At 32.8% G+C, this 19,146-nt stretch overlaps 2 protein-coding genes across 4 annotated transcripts in view; one reads left to right on the forward strand and one right to left on the reverse strand.

The window, feature by feature from the left end:
* Window positions 1–14,064, forward strand: part of LOC136030356 (alanine--tRNA ligase, cytoplasmic-like) — a 99,232-nt gene extending 85,168 nt beyond the window's left edge. For all 3 annotated transcript variants that reach the window (XM_065709274.1, XM_065709275.1, XM_065709276.1), the window contains 2 exons: window positions 10,916–11,143; window positions 13,824–14,064. In XM_065709274.1, the coding sequence (XP_065565346.1) occupies window positions 10,916–11,143; window positions 13,824–14,030 (435 nt within the window). In that variant the 3' untranslated portion in view covers window positions 14,031–14,064. The remainder of the gene's footprint in view (window positions 1–10,915; window positions 11,144–13,823) is intronic.
* On the reverse strand, window positions 4,361–7,978 carry LOC136030355 (E3 ubiquitin-protein ligase NEDD4-like). The gene has a single exon (XM_065709273.1). It carries the CDS (start codon window positions 7,971–7,973, stop codon window positions 5,928–5,930), a length of 2,046 nt encoding a protein of 681 aa, XP_065565345.1. The 5' UTR covers window positions 7,974–7,978; the 3' UTR covers window positions 4,361–5,927.
* Window positions 14,065–19,146: the final 5,082 nt, after the last annotated feature.

Below are 19,146 nucleotides of genomic sequence, written 5' to 3' on the forward strand. Positions count from 1 at the left end.
GAAGTACAGTTGTAAAAATTTATGATTCTCACCTGAGAATGGTAGAAGGGACCCTGCTCTATGATAAATTTGCCCTTTTACTTTGAAAGTAGGCATAAATTGATCTTGATTTTCGATTTGGGCACCAAACGACGTCATTTGGAAACATGAGTTATATTTTCTGATGTTTAATAAAAAAAAACGCTTAGATTTTGACGTAGTTCCAGTAAGCAAAGTCTTCAACGGCTCTGGTGGTGCAGCCAGTTGAGGAAGTTTAACTTTTCCTGAGGTGCAACACATTCCCATTATTTCACCATTAAATTTCAAGGCCCTAGTCCCGATTTGGACACATCTACTCAAGCTATAATCATCAAGCTGGGCTGTACATGAATGCCAGGCGATAATTTTCACGTTGCTCTTGTGATTCCTCGGCACGCTTTCTTTTGGCATTATCTCTTTGAGCCGTAAGCCTGTTTTCACGTTGTTCTTGTGATTCCTCGGCACGCTTTCTTTTAGCATTATCTCTTTGAGCCGCAAGCCTGTTTTCACGTTGTTCTTGTGATTCCTCGGCATGATTTTTTCTGGTAATTTCTCTTTGAGCCGCAAGCCTGTTTTCTTTGGTAATTTATCTTTGAGTCGCAAGGCTGTTTTCACGTTGTTTTTGTGATTCCTCGCCACGCTTTCTTTTGTTACTTTCTCTTTTAGCCGCAAGCCTTTTGGCATTATCTCTTTGAACCGCTTCCTCGGCTGTTTCTTCTGCCATTGTAGGATTTATACTAAAATTTAAAGTGGGATATCCACGTTAAAGACATCATCCATAAAGCTACTGCGTCTATCGCCCTCCTTAAGCTCCTAAATAAATATAGCGTCCCCCCTTCTCACTCCTTAAGGTTGTACACGTCTTTTGTCCGCCCACATCTTGAATATGCTATGCTTGTCCAGTTTGGCACCCTGGCATCTCTCGTGAAAAATCAGACAAAATTGAATCAATCCAAAAAAGAGCCTTGCGAATAATTTTCAAAGAAGGCAAGGTGCCTTACTCTCTGCTCCTAAAAAAAGATAGTTTGGAAACCCTTGAGCGAAGGAGGTTGTCGTTGTGTCTCCGTTTTCAAAAATGCAATAACGAACCATCGGACGACAAGTATTTTCCCCAAACGTCACTCACCATCCAGATTACGACAACTTCGAGCTGTTTCTGAGCCTATCCCAGTTTTGTCCCCCATTCGCTGCGTTACTTCCAGATATGAAAAAACCTTTGTCCCCTTCATCACAGAAAAAATAAATAAAATATCCAACTAGTTTCTCCCCCCCCCCTTTTTTGGTGAGGGCACCGTGTACAACCTTAAGGAGTGAGAAGGGGGGACGCTATATTTATTTAGGAGCTTTAGGAGGGCGATAGACGCAGTAGCTTTATGGATGATGTCTTTAACGTGGATATCTCACTTTAAATTTGAAGAAATTGTGACTCCAAGTAATTTAACCGAGGACACATAAATTTCAGGAGGGACAGGATTAAGAAAACAGGGCGAGGATTTGAGGAAACAAATCGGCATTATCATGGACTTAGAGGGGTTTACTGTCATATCAAAGTCCAAAGCCTCACTTCCAATTTCATTGAGGATACACATAGGGTCGCTTATTAAATTTCTGAAGCAACTTTCAACAATCGTTAGGTCATCAACAAATTTCCAACGGTCAGGAACTTCCTTCGCGAGGCTGTTAATCATGACTGAAAAAAGAAGGGGGCCTAGGAGAGTTCCTTGGGGTATACCATTGTAGATAGGGAGAGGATTTGAGTAATGATTCTGGTATTTAACCACCTGCGATCTATTTGTTAAAAAGGAAGCAACCACTTTTACCAGTAAGGGATCGACATTGGACTCGGTTACTAGTTTCTCAATTACAATATTGTGGTTAACAAGGTCAAAGGCTTTCTAAAGGTCAATGGAAATTAAGTTTAGCCAGGAATTAGGCTTTTCGAGGATTTTCCCGATGTAGTCAATAAGAGAAACGAGGTAGTGGGAAGTAGAAGTTGATTTTAGGTTTACGAATTGCTTCAGGTCAATAAGCGGTACGATTTTATCCCTTTAGCAAATCTGCAAGGAATCCTTCATACAATTTTGAAAAAATAGGAGTAGCCTAAGAGTAATAGGTCGAACGCCTTCAAAGCCAGGCTTTCCGTTTTTCTTTTTCAAAGGGGTAATGAAACCCTGTTTCCAAATTGTTGGAATTTGCCCATACTTAGTAATATCGTTAAACAGGACAGACAAGGGCTCCAATAAGAGGAAACGGGATATTCAAAGGACAAACACTTGTCTTCCTTAGTTTGTCAATTCTTCTTTCAATCTCAGACGGGGAAACAGTCGGGAAAAAGGGAGATGGGGCTCCTGTTGATAATTGGATTGGCAATGCTGGAAGGCTCTGGACAATGGAAGCGAGAAATTTGTTTAGACTATTTGCAGTAACATCAGGGGGCTCTGGTATGTTGAAATTAAGCTGGTCAAGACTCCTGCCGCATAGCTTTTTAACCTCGGAATACCAGTTTTTTGGCTTATTAGTGAACAATTCTCGATCTTATGTTTGTAGTATGATCGTGCCAATTTACGAATTTCTTTTTTAATTGATTTTCTTAGTATATTGGCTTTATCGAGTTTACCATTTTTAAACAGCTTCAATTTGGTTCTAATTAGTGTTTTTATTGTTTGATTAATAAAGAGTTTATCACTTAAGCACCTTTTAAACCTTTTTTCTGGGAAACAAATTTGATATCTATCAATTAGCTTTTTATGAAACGTGGCTGTTTTCTCATCAAGGTTTTGTAAACTATAAATGTCGGACCAATCTTCAGTACTCAGCGACATACCGAAAGAAAGAAGACCAGAATTTTGAAGAGGGTGGTAAGTGCCAAAGCTATTGAGAAAGTATGCTTAAAATTTGAGGAGGGGGACAAAAGAATGGCAAGATAATAACTCCCACCTAATGGGGGCAAAGTTGAGGGAGGGCTGTAAAAAATGTACATATTAGTTAAAATAACATCAAGAGAGGTATTTCCCCGAGTCGTCGGTGTTTTAACAATTTGCTTTACTTTAAATGAAGCACAAAAAGAATCCATTTTAAGGTCGTTGGCATCGCCAATTAAAAAAGGCTAGCATTGGGTACTTAGAAATAACAAAATCAGCACTTGCCTGCAATTGCTGGATAAAATTATGTTTTGACTCGATATTTTGATTTGGGGAGTAATAGAAAACAGCTATTGCAATAATACTAAATGGACGAGGGAGTACTTTTGGTCTAACACTCAGCCAGAGAATTTCATCCTACTCAGAAAAGCTAGGGACTTGAATAACCTTTGGGTAAAGGTGACTCTTAGTAAAAAACAAAACTCCGCCACTTTTTTTCACGACTAGGTGGTCTGAAGGACGGAGTTTAAGCATTCAATTTAGAATTGCTATCACTAATGAAGTACAGATGTAAAAATTTATGATTCTCACCTGAAAATGGTAATGGTTTTTTAGTTTTTCATTTTTTTCTGTTATTTTAGTTTTTATTTTTTATTTTTTTAGTTTCTTCTTTTTTAATTTGTATTCTTTTTCACTTTTTTCTTTTTAGTTTTTTTTTCGTTTTTTACATTTTAGATTTTTCTGCTCTTTTTTAGTTTTCTTTTTCTTCTTTATTTTTTAGTTTTTTCTTCTTTCTTGGTTTTTCTTTTTTTCTTTTTTTTCTTTTTTAGTTTTTAGTTTTTTCCTTTTGTTTTCTTTTTTTTAGTTTCTTATTTTTTAGTTTTCTTTTTTAGTTTTTCCTTTTTTGGTTTTTTCTTTTTTTCTTTTTTAGTTATTTTTTCTTTTTTAGTCTTTTTCTTCTTAATACTTTTTTCTTTTTTAGCTTTTCATTTTTTTTTGTTTTGTTTTTTTTTTAGTTTTTAACCTTTTTTATTTTTTATTTTTATTGTTTTTAGTTTTTCTTTTTTTGTCTTTCTTTTTTTAGTTTTTTCGGTTTTTTTAGTTTTTTCTTTTTTTTTCTTTTTTAGTTTTTTCTTTTTTTAGTTTTTAAGCTTTTATAGTTTTTTTTAGCTTTTTTTCTTTTTATTTTTACCTTTTTTAATTTTTTTTTAGTTTTTTCTTTTTAGGTTTTTTCTTTATTTAGTTTTTTCTTTTTTAATTTTTTTCTTTTTAGTTTTTTCTTTTCTTTTAGTTTTTTAGCTTTTTTTTATTTTTATATGTTTTCTCTTCTTTTTAATTTTTTTAGTTTTTTTTTTTTAGTTTTTTAGTTTTTTTTTTCTTTTTAGTGTTTTACCTTTTTTACAATTTTTTCTTTAAAAAAATTTTTACTCACTTTTTCACTTTTCTTTTTTCACAAAATTCTTCACTTTTTAGGTTTTTTGTTTTTTTTGTTTTTTCTTTTTTAATTTTTATTTGTTTTTTAGTTTTTTCTTTTTTTAGTTTTTTACCTTTTTTTCTTGTTTTAGTTTTCTTTTTCTTCTTTATTTTTCACACGTCATATGCAAACCCTCAAACAAAAATACATACAACTTATTTTGATATATGTAGATAGTGTAACGGACATACAACTTATTTTTATATATATAGAAGATAGATAAATAAGAAGATTTTTTAAATGATTCCCTTTGAGCTTATTTTTTTCTTTTTTTTAGTTCTTTTTCTTTTTGGTTTTTTCCTTTTTTTATTTATTTTTATTTTTTAGTTGTTTTTTTTTTTATTTTAGTTTTTTTTTCCTTTTTCTTTTTCTTTAGTTTTTGTCTTGTTTCTGTTTTTTTAGTTTTCTTCTTTTTAGTTTTTTCTTCTTTAGTTTTTCCTTTTTTTGTTTATTTTTAGTTTTTTTAGTTTTTCCTTTTTTTAGTTTTTTTTCTTTTTTAATTTTTTTCTTTTTTAGTTTTTTCTTTTTACCTTTTTTCATTCTTAGTTTTTTCTTTTTATTTTGTTTCTTCTTTTTTTATTTTTTTATTTTTTAGTTTTTTTTAGTTTTTTAGTTTTTCTCATTTTTTTCCTTTTTTTAGTTTTCTTTTAGTTTTTTTATTATTTTTTTTAGTTTTCTTTTAGTTTTTTATTAGTTTTTTTAGGTTTTTTTTTGTTTTCCCTTTTTTTAGAAACTGTGCCATTGGTATCATCATAGCCTAAAGCGCACAATATGAAAATTACAGTCCCTCATTTTAAAAAGCTAGGACAATCACTTTTTCGTACGTGAAGCAATGATTTGTTGCCTTTTTTTTCTTCTTGTTTTTTCTTCACCGCTATTAGAGCACAGAAATATCATTGAGAAATGTTTAAGGGCTCAGTTAAAAGCTATTTCTGTAAACAGGGTTTTTTTTATAAATGATAAAGAAATTATATTAAAACAAATTTCGAATTTTCGAAAAAAAAACGTCATCTCATATGTAACATCATATAATGCTATTTTCTGAAAAGTTGCTTTCTGGTGTATGATGTCATATTTGAGTGACACTGTTGCCTGATTCCATTTGGTTTGTTCTTTACTAGGTTTCAGCTAAGAAAAATATGAACACCTTTTCCCGTTTGGCTTAAGCAAATAGTTTGTATACTTTTACATCAAAAGAGAAATGAAAGGCATTAATTATACCTCACATTTAGAAAATATAGCATCTGCACTTTTCAAGTTCTGGGAAAATCTCTAAATAGTAATCTTTATTGGTACGGCATCTGACACAACCTATTAAAGAACGAACTCTAGCCTATAATGTCCGATAAACCAAAAACACGTTGTGATGAAAAAAAAAATCAATTAAAGAAGAAATTCCGTTAAAAGCTGATTCCAGAAAAAAGAAAATATTTTTTTCGGGTTTTTCTTAACTTCCAAATTTTTTATCAATTTACCTAAAACATTTATTTTGTGTAATTCAAGTGTCATTGAGGTATGTTTCTTTTTTGTGTTGTTAAACGCATTTTAAGCTCTACTTATGAATAAATCCATTTTTACTGTATGTCAAATCCTTCTGTTAACTCCATTGCTAAAAGTAACTTTTCCTTTAACTGTTTGTATGAACTGTAGGGTGGCACATCGATTCGATGAAAGCACGTGTGAGCCACAGGCAACTGGTTTTCATCTCCCCATTTATCAATTTTAAATTTCCTCTCATTTGAACCTCTACCGAGTTCCTTAAAACCATTCATGGGAACACAAGATGACCCGGTGACGAACTGAAGCAGCTTAACCCTTTGTTGTGCCGTAAATGAAAGCACAGCTTTCCAGAACCAAAGAATTACTCTATGGTTCGAAGAATAGCCTCCTAAATATTCTGTGTTTACTTTCCAGTCATTCACGTTGATTTCTTTGATACCACAAAGAAGAAATTCAAGCTCGTCTTCATTGAAATCTCTAATATTTTCAATGGGTATGATTTCACTAAAGCCTTCCAAAAATGCATCCATTTGAAGCTTACAACGAGTCACATATCGCCATTGAAGAAGATTTTTTATGTATTCATCCTTGTTTTCATTGGTTAGAGGAATATTGGCTCCACCCGCTATGAGCTCTACTTGTTTTGGATATTGCTGTGAATTATCATCTACTGAAAAAGTCGCTTCTAATCCAGAGGGGTCATTTTCTTTAATAAACTTTAATGAATCATAGTACTGTTTGTCTGAACTTTGTATATCTTTGAGATATATTTGTTTGTTTAACATTGTTTTATAAAATGGACGAGTAAAAAAGATGCTGAGCATGTTACCGTGATATACAGCCATCCCTGCAATTCTCCCAAAAAATTTGAAGTACATCAGGTGGTTGTCATGAAAATTGCTGCTGTTAGGATTGATTTGAAGCTCAAAACTATCTTCTGACGAATACTCGAATAATCCATAATCTGGATTACATAGTCCCTTTGAGAGCAAACAGAACCATTCCTTGGTCAAACCGCCAAAATCGAGACCAGACTCTCCAAAAAAATTAACCCAAAGCTTTGCTCTTAAGACTGTTGGGTCATAAACTTGCGATATCAGCTGAAAGGATTTATCTACAATGGAATCACGAGGGACGTTAACTTTAAAATTTTTCCGAGTTGCCAATGGGAGTAATTTCCGGAAGGTATTATATTTAAAATTGTACTGTTCTGAATAATTAATTGGTGGCCCTGCGATTTCCGCGTCTAAGAATCTTGGATCCTCCCATTGTGTTTTTCTTAAGAAATGATTTACGTAGACGAGCGTACCATCCTTGAGCTGGCACTCTTCCCAATCATCTGGTAAGGGCTTGAGGTCTCCTTCATCTCCTTTATTTGTACGCTTATGCAAAAAGCTTCTTTTATTGGTTATTGGATGATTCCATTGCGTTTGTTTTTGCACGTGATTAACATAAAACACTTTACCATCTGCCGTGTACTGAATTGACCAGCCCGATGGTAAATTATTGGTTTCGCTATTCTTGGGCTCTGACTCAGCTCCCTTTGGTTTTGTTGACACTTTGCCTGTAATAGGATGTTTCCATTGTGTCTCTTTCGTATTGTGGTTTATGTAATATGCTCTATTACTAGAATCTAAGCGTTCTTCCCAGCCCTCAGGCAAAATGGGCTCATCGTACGCGTAAGAAATTTCTAAATGTCCCTTATATTTATTCAAAATGTAAAATATTGGGGAGTTTTCTGCCTCTTTATAAATTTCTTTGAGATTTACTTCAACCCTACCAAGAACTTTACTGCCTATGTTCCTGTCAAGAATGGTAAGCAGTAATTTATGTACATTCGGTTTAACTTGTATATGAAACAATTCCTCCCACCTGGGATTTAACGAATTCATTATTACCTTTGTTTTAAAAACACCATTTGAGACTGGTCTACTGGGGTTGTCCTGAGGATCTATGAGAGTAATTTTTACATATGTATTGTTTTTACAAAAAACATGGCTTCTAGGTAGGTTGTGACAAGCTATTATCCAAAGCTTCAGGGATTGCTTTTGGTCTGTCGGTATGCTTTTTATACTCTGGGGTTGGGTCGAATGCTGTTGTACTTCTCCAATTTTAGCCATTTTAATTAATTTAAGTGTTGTTTTTGTAGCTAGTGATCGTAGTTAGTGTAGCTAGTGATCTTTAACAATCCAAGTTTTATTTGGTTTCAGTATCGATAATAAAATATTAGCAGACGAGTCGAGAAGTACTAAGAATTATTTCCCTATTTTTTCTTCCTAAAATTTACCTAGCTTATGTAAAAATATTAGGAACTATTTCACACTTAATGGCATGCCAAAAGGTTTGTCAATCCTCTGCAATCCAATTTTTATTACATTTTGCTATTGATGCCAGATCGAAATATATTTTTTTTGAAATTGTTCGTTTCTTCCCATCATTTACTCCTTAAGAACTTACCCAGACCACGCTGGTTTTCCTTTGTACAAAACAAGAGATTGCTTGAAACAAACCTTCAAAACGATCCTTACAAAACAATAGAAGCTTATGAAGAGACGGCTGAACCTATGTAAGGCTGCTAAGCCTTTTCTAAAATTTATTTTATGATTTAGTTCAAAAAAAATTATCGATTAGGTTTAAGTTTGTTCTTTTTTATTTTTTTTAACGTGGTATTTCGCTGATAAAGCTTGTTATATATGTATAGCCAAAATATCCACTTAACTAGTATTCTCTACTTATTCACTGTCTTCACAATTTTCCTCGTTATCTTCTCTTGTTTTATATTGTTTACTTTGAGTTTATGAAAAGAGATATAAATAGTTTCCCAAATAAATGGTATCTGGAAAGCTTGGCCAACAAACTTAAAAAGATATGATCCAGTTAAAAAGAATTGCCGGTTCAATCATGGTTGCAATCTAGTAAAGAATGTAATGTAGCCTCTAGTAACCTAAGATTTGAAAATGTGTTTTGAAATAAACTGTTAAGTGAGGAAGAATTCCCATTTGAAGCTGATTCAGGAATGGTAACTATTTTTTCCTTTAATCTTGATCGTAAAAGTTTATTACGACAACAAATTTATGGGTATTTTGAAAGATGGCCATAAGCCCCTTGAAAATGGTATCGGTTCGAGATGTAACCTACATTGGTGTAATCACCACAACCGAAAACCTTATATAGAAGAATTACTTTCCCTCATCTTAAGAACAAGGAAAATAACTTTTCCTTAACCAGACCTTTCAAAAAAGTGAATCCAGAGTCTTAGTCTTCAGATTTTTGAATCATTAACTTTCTATATTGGTTGAAAGGATTCATTCACATTTGAATCACGAGAGAAGTACAACCTACATTGTTGGAATCACCACAACCAAAAACCTCATATAGAAGAATTACATTCCCGCATCTTGAGAACAAGGAAAATCGCATTTTCCTTGACCAGACTTTTCAAAAAAGTGAACCCAAAGCCTATTTCTTAATACTTTTGGACATTAACTTGTTTTATCAGTTGAAAGGATTCATTTACAATTGAATCACGAGAGACAACATACAATGTTGGAATCACCACAACTGAAAACCTCATATAGAAGAATTACTTTCCCTCATCTTGAAAACAAAGAAAATCACATTTCCCTTGCCAAGACTTTTCAAAAAAGTGAACCCAAAGCCTATTTCTTAATACTTCTGGATCATTAACTTGTTTTATCAGTTGAAAGGATTCATTTGCAGTTGAATCACCAGAGACAACCTACAATGTTGGAATCACCACAACTAAAAACCTCATATAGAAGAACTACTTTCCCTCATCTTGAAAACAAAGAAAATCACATTTTCCTTGACCAGACTTTTCAAAAAAGTGAACCCAAAGCCTATTTCTTAATACTTTTGGACATTAACTTGTTTTATCAGTTGAAAGGATTCATTTACGATTGAATCACGAGAGACAACATACAATGTTGGAATCACCACAACTGAAAACCTCATATAGAACGATTACTTTCCCTCGTCTTGAAGACAAAGAAAATCACATTTTCCTTGCCAAGACTTCAAAAAAGTGAACCCAAAGCATATTTCAAAGGCTTTTGGGTCATTAACTTGCGTTATCAGTAGAAAGCATTCATTTATAATTGAATCACGAGAGATTTACATCCTACATTGTTGGAATCACCACAACTGAAAACCTCATATAGAAGAATTACTTTCCCTCATCTTGAAAACAAAGAAAATCATAGTTTCCTTGACCAGACTTTTCAAAAAGTGAACCCAAAGCCTATTTCTTAAGACTTTTGGATCATTAACTTAGTTGAAAGGGTTCATATACAATTGAATCACGAGAGACTTACAACCTACAATGTTGGAATCCCCACAACTGAAAACCTAATAGAGATGAATTACTTTCCTTCATCTTGGGAACAAGGAAAATCACTTTTATGCATTGGAAGCAAAGATGTTTTGAAAGCAAGGATGTTTTTTCTTTCATACGGGGTGATTGTATCAAACCAGTGGTTGTAGAATTTTGGATGAGAAATTCTTTAAAAAGAAAGAGCCATATCTAGTGCTTTTTGTAAGTAACGAAAGATAATATTAAAATGAAAGGCAATTTTTTACCAAAACTGCATCTTCGTTTAGGAGATGATGTTGCGCACGTATATTATGACAAGATAATTTAAAACACGTATCTGTTGAAAAGTTACTTATATGGTGTATGATGTCATATTTAAGTGCTCCGTTATGTCCTTCCCAAAAATTTCGTCATAACCTAGTTTTAAAGGTGTTCTTTGTATTATAAATTAGAAAAAAGTGTTAGCTTCAGTATTCAACAAATACGGGAAATATGTTTCACGAAAACCAGTTACAAAAGCAAAATATAGAAATAGCAAAAATAAAAATTACCCAACTAATATGCATATTGTTCTTTTTGTTGTCTAAAAAGACACAATTTTTAACAAAACCGGATTGTTAGGCAGCGCAGCATATTCACAATATGGTGGTTAAAAATAGTTGTCTTAATAAGCAAAAATAATTAGCATAATCTTAAACGGCTTTGTTCTTAAAGTCATTTTTGTCTCAGGCAGAAAAGTTCAAGGCACAGGTTGAACTGGATATATATTTGGCAGACCAACTACAAAGTGAAAAGAAGCATTCTTGGTACTTTTCCCACATTTCCTGTCCGGAGGAGTTTAAAAAATACGGTGCTAAGCCCCATCTAAGAAAACTGGCACAGAAAGCTCCCCACATACCAATTTTGCTTACATCATTTTTTGATGGGAGCTTCGTTGGGTATTGTCGTGTGCCAGAGGTAAGATTTATTTCTTTTGTCTTATTTTATTGTCATACTACCTACGTCATTTTACATATATGTTGCTTGTATATAATTATATATACTGTTTGTTTGTTTGTTAAAAAAAAGAAAATAACTAAAAAAAAGAAAACAGGGAAAAAGGGGGGGCTCAGGGGGGTACTAGCTGACACTCCACATTTTGCTGAGGCGCACAGCGCCACAGCCACGCGTGGCAGGGGTCAGGTATTTGCTTATATAATTTTAAGGGACAGCTTAAAGCCAGAGGCTAGCTCTAGCCAGCTCTAGCTTAACCTCTAGCCAGAGGCTAGTCCTATATCCATTTTGTTGTTTACAGTCATTTTGCTTGCCTCATTTTGCTAATGTTACTTTCGCCATTTTTAAATGGAGGCATCGTTGAGTATTGCCGTGTGCCAGAAGTTTGTTTTATGATTGCCTGAATGATTTATTTAAAAATTACATATAAATAAGCATCACTTTTTCAAAATGTATGGTAATTACATTTATAGTTCATGGGTTAACTTTGTGTTTGTTATAGCTGTTGTTTGAAAGGTGTTAAGGCATTTGTCGCATTTCCTTTTGTAAACCCAGACGACGAGGACAGCTTTTCCCAAAGTCAAATAATTTGATTTTTTAGGCCATTTGAAGAATTCTTACAAACATAACGTAACATTACGAGGCAATAATTTTTTCCTCACCTGTGTTTTGCCGGACGTAAAAAGAACAACTTAATGAAAATAAGTATTGACACGGGGAGATTTTTCCCCAGTCAAAAGGTTTGATTTTTTTTTTTCTCAGTGTGTGATAAATGTCTTGGAAATATTTTCACTTAGCTTCTTTTTATCTTTTCAGCACTGGTTAATAAGTTGGAAGCTGTTAAATAATTAATAATTACTTAAATCAACTATTATTAATTATTAAATTAATAAGTAATTGACCCGTATGTTGCAATTTTGCCGAGTTTCTGAGAAATTACAGAAATTAAAACTGTTATCTGTGTGGGCATTAGTATTAATAGAGATGAAGGGTATGTAGATTAAATCCAATTTATAGTAATTAGGGGACAGGTAAAAATTTCAAACAGTAATGTGTTCCATAATAGTCAACCTTGTGAGCGAAAGTCAGGGTGAGATCAATGCTGGAAAGAGTCAACCCACCTCAGTTAAGTTATCCATAAGCTAAATTAGCTAAGTTAAAAATCCATGCAATATTAATGCATAACTTTCCATGAATTGTTGTCATATATAACCTTATACAGCCTATACACTTCAAATGGTCTTGACCTTGTAATTTTAATCATGGGTTTATGTAAATTTTTTGAAATAAATATAGTGTTCCATTTTTGGTAGATCTCTCTGCCAATCTCAAATTATACCAGAGACGATCTGGTGTACCAGAGCCAATTTTTTTTATTTATTTGTGTTTATTCAGGCTGTTTACAGTAATTGCAATATTTTGGAGTTATTAAGATGTGAATTTTGTTTATTTGTTTTGTGTGTTTGTGTGTGTCTTTTTCTTTTGTATGTTGCGTGTGATATAATTTAACTTTGCGTTTTTTTCCATTGATAAAGCTCCTGGACGTGGAATCAAAATATTCGGATTTTTATTATTTAAAGTTTTTTTTGGTTCGCTGTTTTATTTAAGTTATGTCAGTTTTTTCTCTTTTAAATTCTGCAGAGGACTGTAGCTTTTCGCCGCTGTCAAGTGGCTAGAAAACCATGTTTTGTTAACGTATTATTGCAAGGAAAGGACTGGTTATTTTAATAAAAATAAATAGCCTATAGACAGTAGCGTTTTGCCACAGTTAAATGGTTAGAATTTTTTAGAGTTTTGGTAATTTTTACTTTGTGGCGGAAGGACTAGCTTAAATAATAAAGTTAAATGTAGTTAGAGTTGAATCACGCAATTATTTTGAATTGGATGGTTCTCCTGGGAATCTTACGAAAAAATATGGAAAACTCTAAGCTGATGAGGAACGTCACTCATGCCTAATGTGTGTGGGCGCAAATGAAAGTAAATATATTTATTTAATACCTGAGGAAACCGTCGAAAAGAAATACATGCAGACAATAAAAAAGAAAAAGCGAGAGGGGAGAGAGAGGAACGCGTAACATGTGACAGAGTAGATAACGTTGGAAAGAGAATGAAAGTGCACAGAGGAAATTGAGTAAAAAAAAGAATACTGTAACCGCGAAGCAAAACAAACAGAAGCCCAAAACAAAGCAAAACAAAGACGAACTAAATAGGAGGAACATTAATATAAACTTAGGATCCGGGAAATAAAACACATATTTGCCTTCTTTTCAAATCAATTGGATTATTTGACAGCAAAGAGTACTCTAGGATTTTTTTCAACGACGGAGAAGTGAGGTACTCTTTCTTTGGTTTTAAACTGCGACCAGTTAGTACATGGCTCCAAAAGGGTTATAGAGTAATTTTGGTAGAGTAGAAACCTGATCAATTTTTATAACAATAATACTGTGACATTTATTAAAAAAAATCTGTGATCAAAAATAGTCTCATCATAATAAATTAACTCCTTAATGCTGCAACGTGTAACACTTACATGCTAGTCTGAAGACAGTGTCCGATGTGAAATTTGTTTATTTTGCTAATTCCACCCTCTCAGTTTGAAAGGATAATCAGTTTGAAACTTTGACTGAATAACATTTTGTTGTAGGGAAGATGTAGTGAAAATGTCTCTGCATATGATTGGCTACGAGCAGCCGCAGCATCTTTTGAAGAACCGATGGAGTATGAGATCCGAACTGGTAAAGATCAGAAGGCTGAATCCCACATTATAGCTAGTGTTGCTGGTGACTTTGCCAAAGCGAAGAGTAACTTTGAAAGCGGAGCTATAAACTTTGCTGAGAAGTTTTTTAGTTAAGCTGATAGTGAATAATTAAAATTGATTTAATGAATATTTGAAAACTGCTTTAAGACGGTGGTCCCAGAGGGGTTATGAATTGTAGCACAACGTACAACATATTTTTTTTTGTACATTAGTTGCATTGTATTTGTTACAAATATTAACGTAGCTATTTTTTCCATTTACTGAAAATGCTGCTGTTATACACTTCCGTCTAAAAAGGAAAAGCACTCCCCCAATCTCCAGAAGTATGAGGACCTTCTTCCTGGGATACTGTTGTAAAAATAAATACTATAAATAAAGCTTATCATACACGTTTAAAATGCACTCTTTCAACTTGAGAATTAAACCATCACCCCCCCCCCTGTATCAACAAGGAAACTGTACGTTGAATTTCTTTGAAATAAAGCAGAGATAGACCTATGACACATAAGAATCGAACGTTGATATTAAGGTACTGATAAAATTCACTGCCATTATTTGCTTCCCATTTTCGCTAAATTCTATTCCCTATTCCTAATTCTTTTTATTTACATATTATGATCAATTATCAATTATATATATATATATATATATATATATATATATATATATATATATATATATATATATATATATATATATATATATATATATCTATATATATAAAAATAAGTTGTCTGTGTGTGGATCTGTGGATGGATCAGGTGACGTCATGTTTGTCCGCATATGACGTCTGAATTATTTCACACTAATACAAAGAAGAAAAAAACTAAAAAAGGTAAAAACTACAAAAAAAACTAAAAAGAAAAAAAAGCTAAAAAACTAAAAAAAACTAAAAAAGGTAAAAATCTAATAACTAAAAAAAACTGAAAAAAATAAAAAAAGGCAAAAACTACAAAAAAAAAAAAAACTAATAAAAAAACTAAAAAAGCTAAAAAACTAAAAAAACTATAAAAAGGTAAAAAACTAAAAAAAACTAAAAACTAAAAAAGAAAAAAACTAAAAAAAAGGAAAAAACTGAAAAATAAAAGAGAAAAAGAAAACTAAAAAAATATGAATAAATATATATAAAAATAAGTTGTTTGTGGGTTATGTCTGTCTGTCTGTCTGTCGAGTGACGTCGTGTTTGTCCGCATATGACGTCTGAATTATTTCACACTAATACAAAAGAAGAAAAAAAACTAAAAAAGGTAAAAACTACAAAAAAACTAAAAAGAAAAAAAACTAAAAAAGCTAAAAAACTAAAAAAAAACTAAAAAAAGGTAAAAAACTAAAAACTAAAAAAACTGAAAAAACTAAAAAAAGGCAAAAACTAAAAAAAAAAACTAAAAACTAATAAAAAAACTAAAAAAACTAAAAAACTAAAAAACTAAAAAAACTAAAAAAAGGTAAAAAACAAAAAAAAACTAAAAACTAAAAAAGAAAAAACTAAAAAAAAGGAAATAACTGAAAAATAAGAGAAAAAGAAAACTAAAAAAAATTAATAAATATAAAAAATATAAATATAAATATAATATAAATTAGCAATCAACAAAGCAGTCTGTCTGTCTGTCGAGTGACGTCGTGTTTGTCCGCATATGACGTCTGAATTATTTCACACTAATACAAAAGAAGAAAAGAAACTAAAAAAGGTAAAAACTACAAAAAAAACTAAAAAGAAAAAAAACTAAAAAAGCTAAAAAACTAAAAAAAACTAAAAAAAGGTAAAAAACTAAAAACTAAAAAAAACTGAAAAAACTAAAAAAAGGCAAAAACTAAAAAAAAACTAAAAACTAATAAAAAAACTAAAAAAGCTAAAAAACTAAAAAAACTAAAAAAAGGTAAAAAACAAAAAAAAACTAAAAACTAAAAAAGAAAAAACTAAAAAAAAGGAAAAAACTGAAAAATAAGAGAAAAAGAAAACTAAAAAAATATTAATAAATATAAAAAATATAAATATAAATATAATATAAATTAGCAATCAACAAAGAACCGAGACACAAATGACGACCGGGACACAGGGAGTATAAATGACGACCAGGACATAAGTAAAAAAAAAAAAACTAAAAAAACTAAAAAAATGGTAAAAACTACAAAAAAACTAAAAACTAATAAAAAAACTAAAAAATCTAAAAATCTAAATAAACTAAAAAAGAAAAAAAAGAAAAAAAGAAAAAAATAAAGGAGAAAAACAAAACTAAAAAACGAATGTATATACAGACCGGGACACCGGGATACAAATGACGACCGGGACACAGGGAATATAAATGACGACCGGGACACAGGGACACAACTACAATGGGGACGCCGGGGGGCACAGGGGGATATAAATGACGACCGGGACACCGGGACACAAGGAATATAAATGACGCCCGGGACACTCAAAGAGAAATCACAGACTGGAACACCGGGACACAAATGACGACCGGGACACAGGGAATATAAATGACGACCGGGACACAGGGACATAACTACAAAGGGGACGCCGGGGTGCACAGGGGGATATATAAATGACGATGGCGACTCAGGGAATGGTCGATTCTGAACTTGCATTCTACAGAAACTCCCACGTGCAATATCCAAATGAAGCGGTTAATTATCCATCTGAATTTTTAAATTCCATAGATCCTTCAGGGTGTCCACGACACCTGCTACAACTAAAAATAGGCGTACCAATAATACTTTTAAGAAATATCAACCCACCAAAGCTTTGCAATAGCACGCGACTTGCCGTAAAAAAAAAACAATGGAAAACCTAATAGATGCCACAATCTTGACAGGGCCTTATGAGGGTGAGGCTGTTCTTATTCCTCGCATTCCCATGATTCCAACGGATCTGCTTTTTCAATTTAAAAGATTGCAATTCCCAATTCGATTAGCATTTGCAACCACCATCAACAAAGCTCAAGGGCAATCACTAGAAAAATGCGGTATAGATCTTAATACAGATTGCTTTACCAATGTACAATTGTATGTTGCATCTTTGAGGGTCGGTAAACCTGACAATCTATTTATACGCACAGACAATGGGACAGCGAAGACTGTTGTATATTCACAAGTTTTAAGTAGTTAATTTGTATTGTATCTATCTATCTATATAAAAACGAGTTGTGTGTATGCATGTTTGTTTGTTTGTAAAAAGAGCGTTTGCATATGACGTAATTATTAGTACATACGGCTTTGTATATGGACAGACAATGGGAAAGCCAGAATGTTGTATATTCGCAATTTTTACGTAGTTTGAAACACATATATAAATCTATCTATATTCACAGGTGGGACACAGGGACACAACTACAATGGCACGTAACTAATATGGCGCGTAACTAATATGGCGCGTAACGACTTACGCGCGGGGGGGGGCTTGGGGGGGCGCGAAGCGCCACCCCAACAGCTAGTATATATATATATATATATATATATATATATATATATATATATATATATATATATATATATATATATATATATATATATATGTGGATATTTTTCATGTGAAGGGTGTCAAATTCAAATACATTTATAAGGCACAAAAAAGAATGATAGTATTTCGGTAACGTTATACATCTTATAAAAGGGGTATGGGTGTAATTGAGCTTCTGTGCAACTTAACCCCCTTTAGCTTAATTCTTGTGCAACACCCCTATTTAATTCAACCCACGTGCGGGAAGGGAAGTAATTAAGAGGAGGATTTTAAACACCTCAACGAGTGTTGTTCGATCATTTAGATTTCAATAGTACACCTCTTATGGTTTCAAGCCTTTTAACCCCAGAAATTACGCTAAAATTGGATTTTGGTGCCATAAGGTATTTTATGATGGCCTTCTCATAAGAAAATTGCAAAAAGCTTATAAATGTGAATATTAGATTTCAGATAAAATTGAACAGCTCTCTATTATATTCTAGCACCCAATCAGTGCTGGTGAAATAAAACAGAAAAAGGGAGACTTTTCAAGAGTTTCGGCTCTTTTTATAAGTTCTCAGATTTTTTTTTTCGAATGAACTTTTACTATTAATTTAACAAAAGCTACCATTCCTGAATCAGCATTAACAGCAGGTTTTTTTCTTATGAGATAGTTTTTTTTTATTGCGTCTTTAAGATTTTGGCTGCTATGGGCTTTCTCCATAATAGGGTATAGCCATTGATGTAACCATGACCTTCAAGTGTGTTTGGGCCCTGGGCAAGAAAGGATCTGCTAATTTTCAAATATATAAGACAGAAGCATAATTTTTGTTTTTTATATAAGGGGGGCGGAGTAGATTTACATTAAAGCTGTATAAAGGAATTAACTAACAACCATTTAGGTCACTTAACCATTCAGGTCAGCTTTTGTTACCTCCGAAAAAAACGGGCTAAATTATATTTCATGTTTACATAATTAATTGACTTGAAGAGGGCTGAGCTGAATGATCTGAAGAGGGCTGTGGATTTGAATGGGAGTTGAGTCAGACATTTTTGGGTTAATTAAGGATCGAGTTGAATGAGGACTGAGTAAAAATTGTGTTGAATAGCACAGGTGAGAAGAATAGGGGTTTAAATAAATGAGTTTGAGTTGCACAAGGATATTGAAATCAGTGAAGGTTGAGTTGTATAGGGGTAGAGCTGCACGAGGGTTAAGTTTTACGGGGTTGAGTTGTCGGAGAGCACAGCTCTGTTAATTTTCAAATATATAGGACATAAGCATGTATTTTTTTGGGGGGGGTGAATAGTTTTACATCGAAGCAGTACAAAAGAATCAATCAACAAATAAAAACCATTCCATTCGAGTCAGCTTTTGTCATCTCAAAAAACGGTCCGGATTACATTTCGTATTTACATTATTTATTGATTTGAAGAGGGCTGTGCTGGATGTGGTGGATTTGAATGGGAGTTGAGTCAGACAGGTTATGGTTAATTGGGGATTGAGCTGAATGAGGATTGAGCTAAGATTGCGTTGAATTGCGCAGGTGAGTAAAATAGGGGTTGAAACAAATGAATTTGAGTTGCGCAAGGATTTGCATTGCAGGGGGTTGTGAGGGTTTAGCTGAATATGGTTGAGTTGCACGGATATTGAATTGAGTGAAGGTTGAGTTGAATGGAGGTAGAGCTGCACGAGGGTTAAGTTTTACGGTGTTCGGTTGCAGAAAGGCTCTTCAAATGGTGGTCAAGTGCATGAGGGTTCAGCTGCATGAA

The sequence above is a fragment of the Artemia franciscana genome, chromosome 8 (assembly GCF_032884065.1).
Source record: "Artemia franciscana chromosome 8, ASM3288406v1, whole genome shotgun sequence".
NCBI lineage: Eukaryota > Metazoa > Arthropoda > Branchiopoda > Anostraca > Artemiidae > Artemia > Artemia franciscana.

Excerpts from the sequence above, each read along its gene's own strand:
- LOC136030355 (XM_065709273.1), bottom strand. The coding sequence starts at position 7,973 with ATGGCTAAAATTGGAGAAGTACAACAGCATTCGACCCAACCCCAGAGT.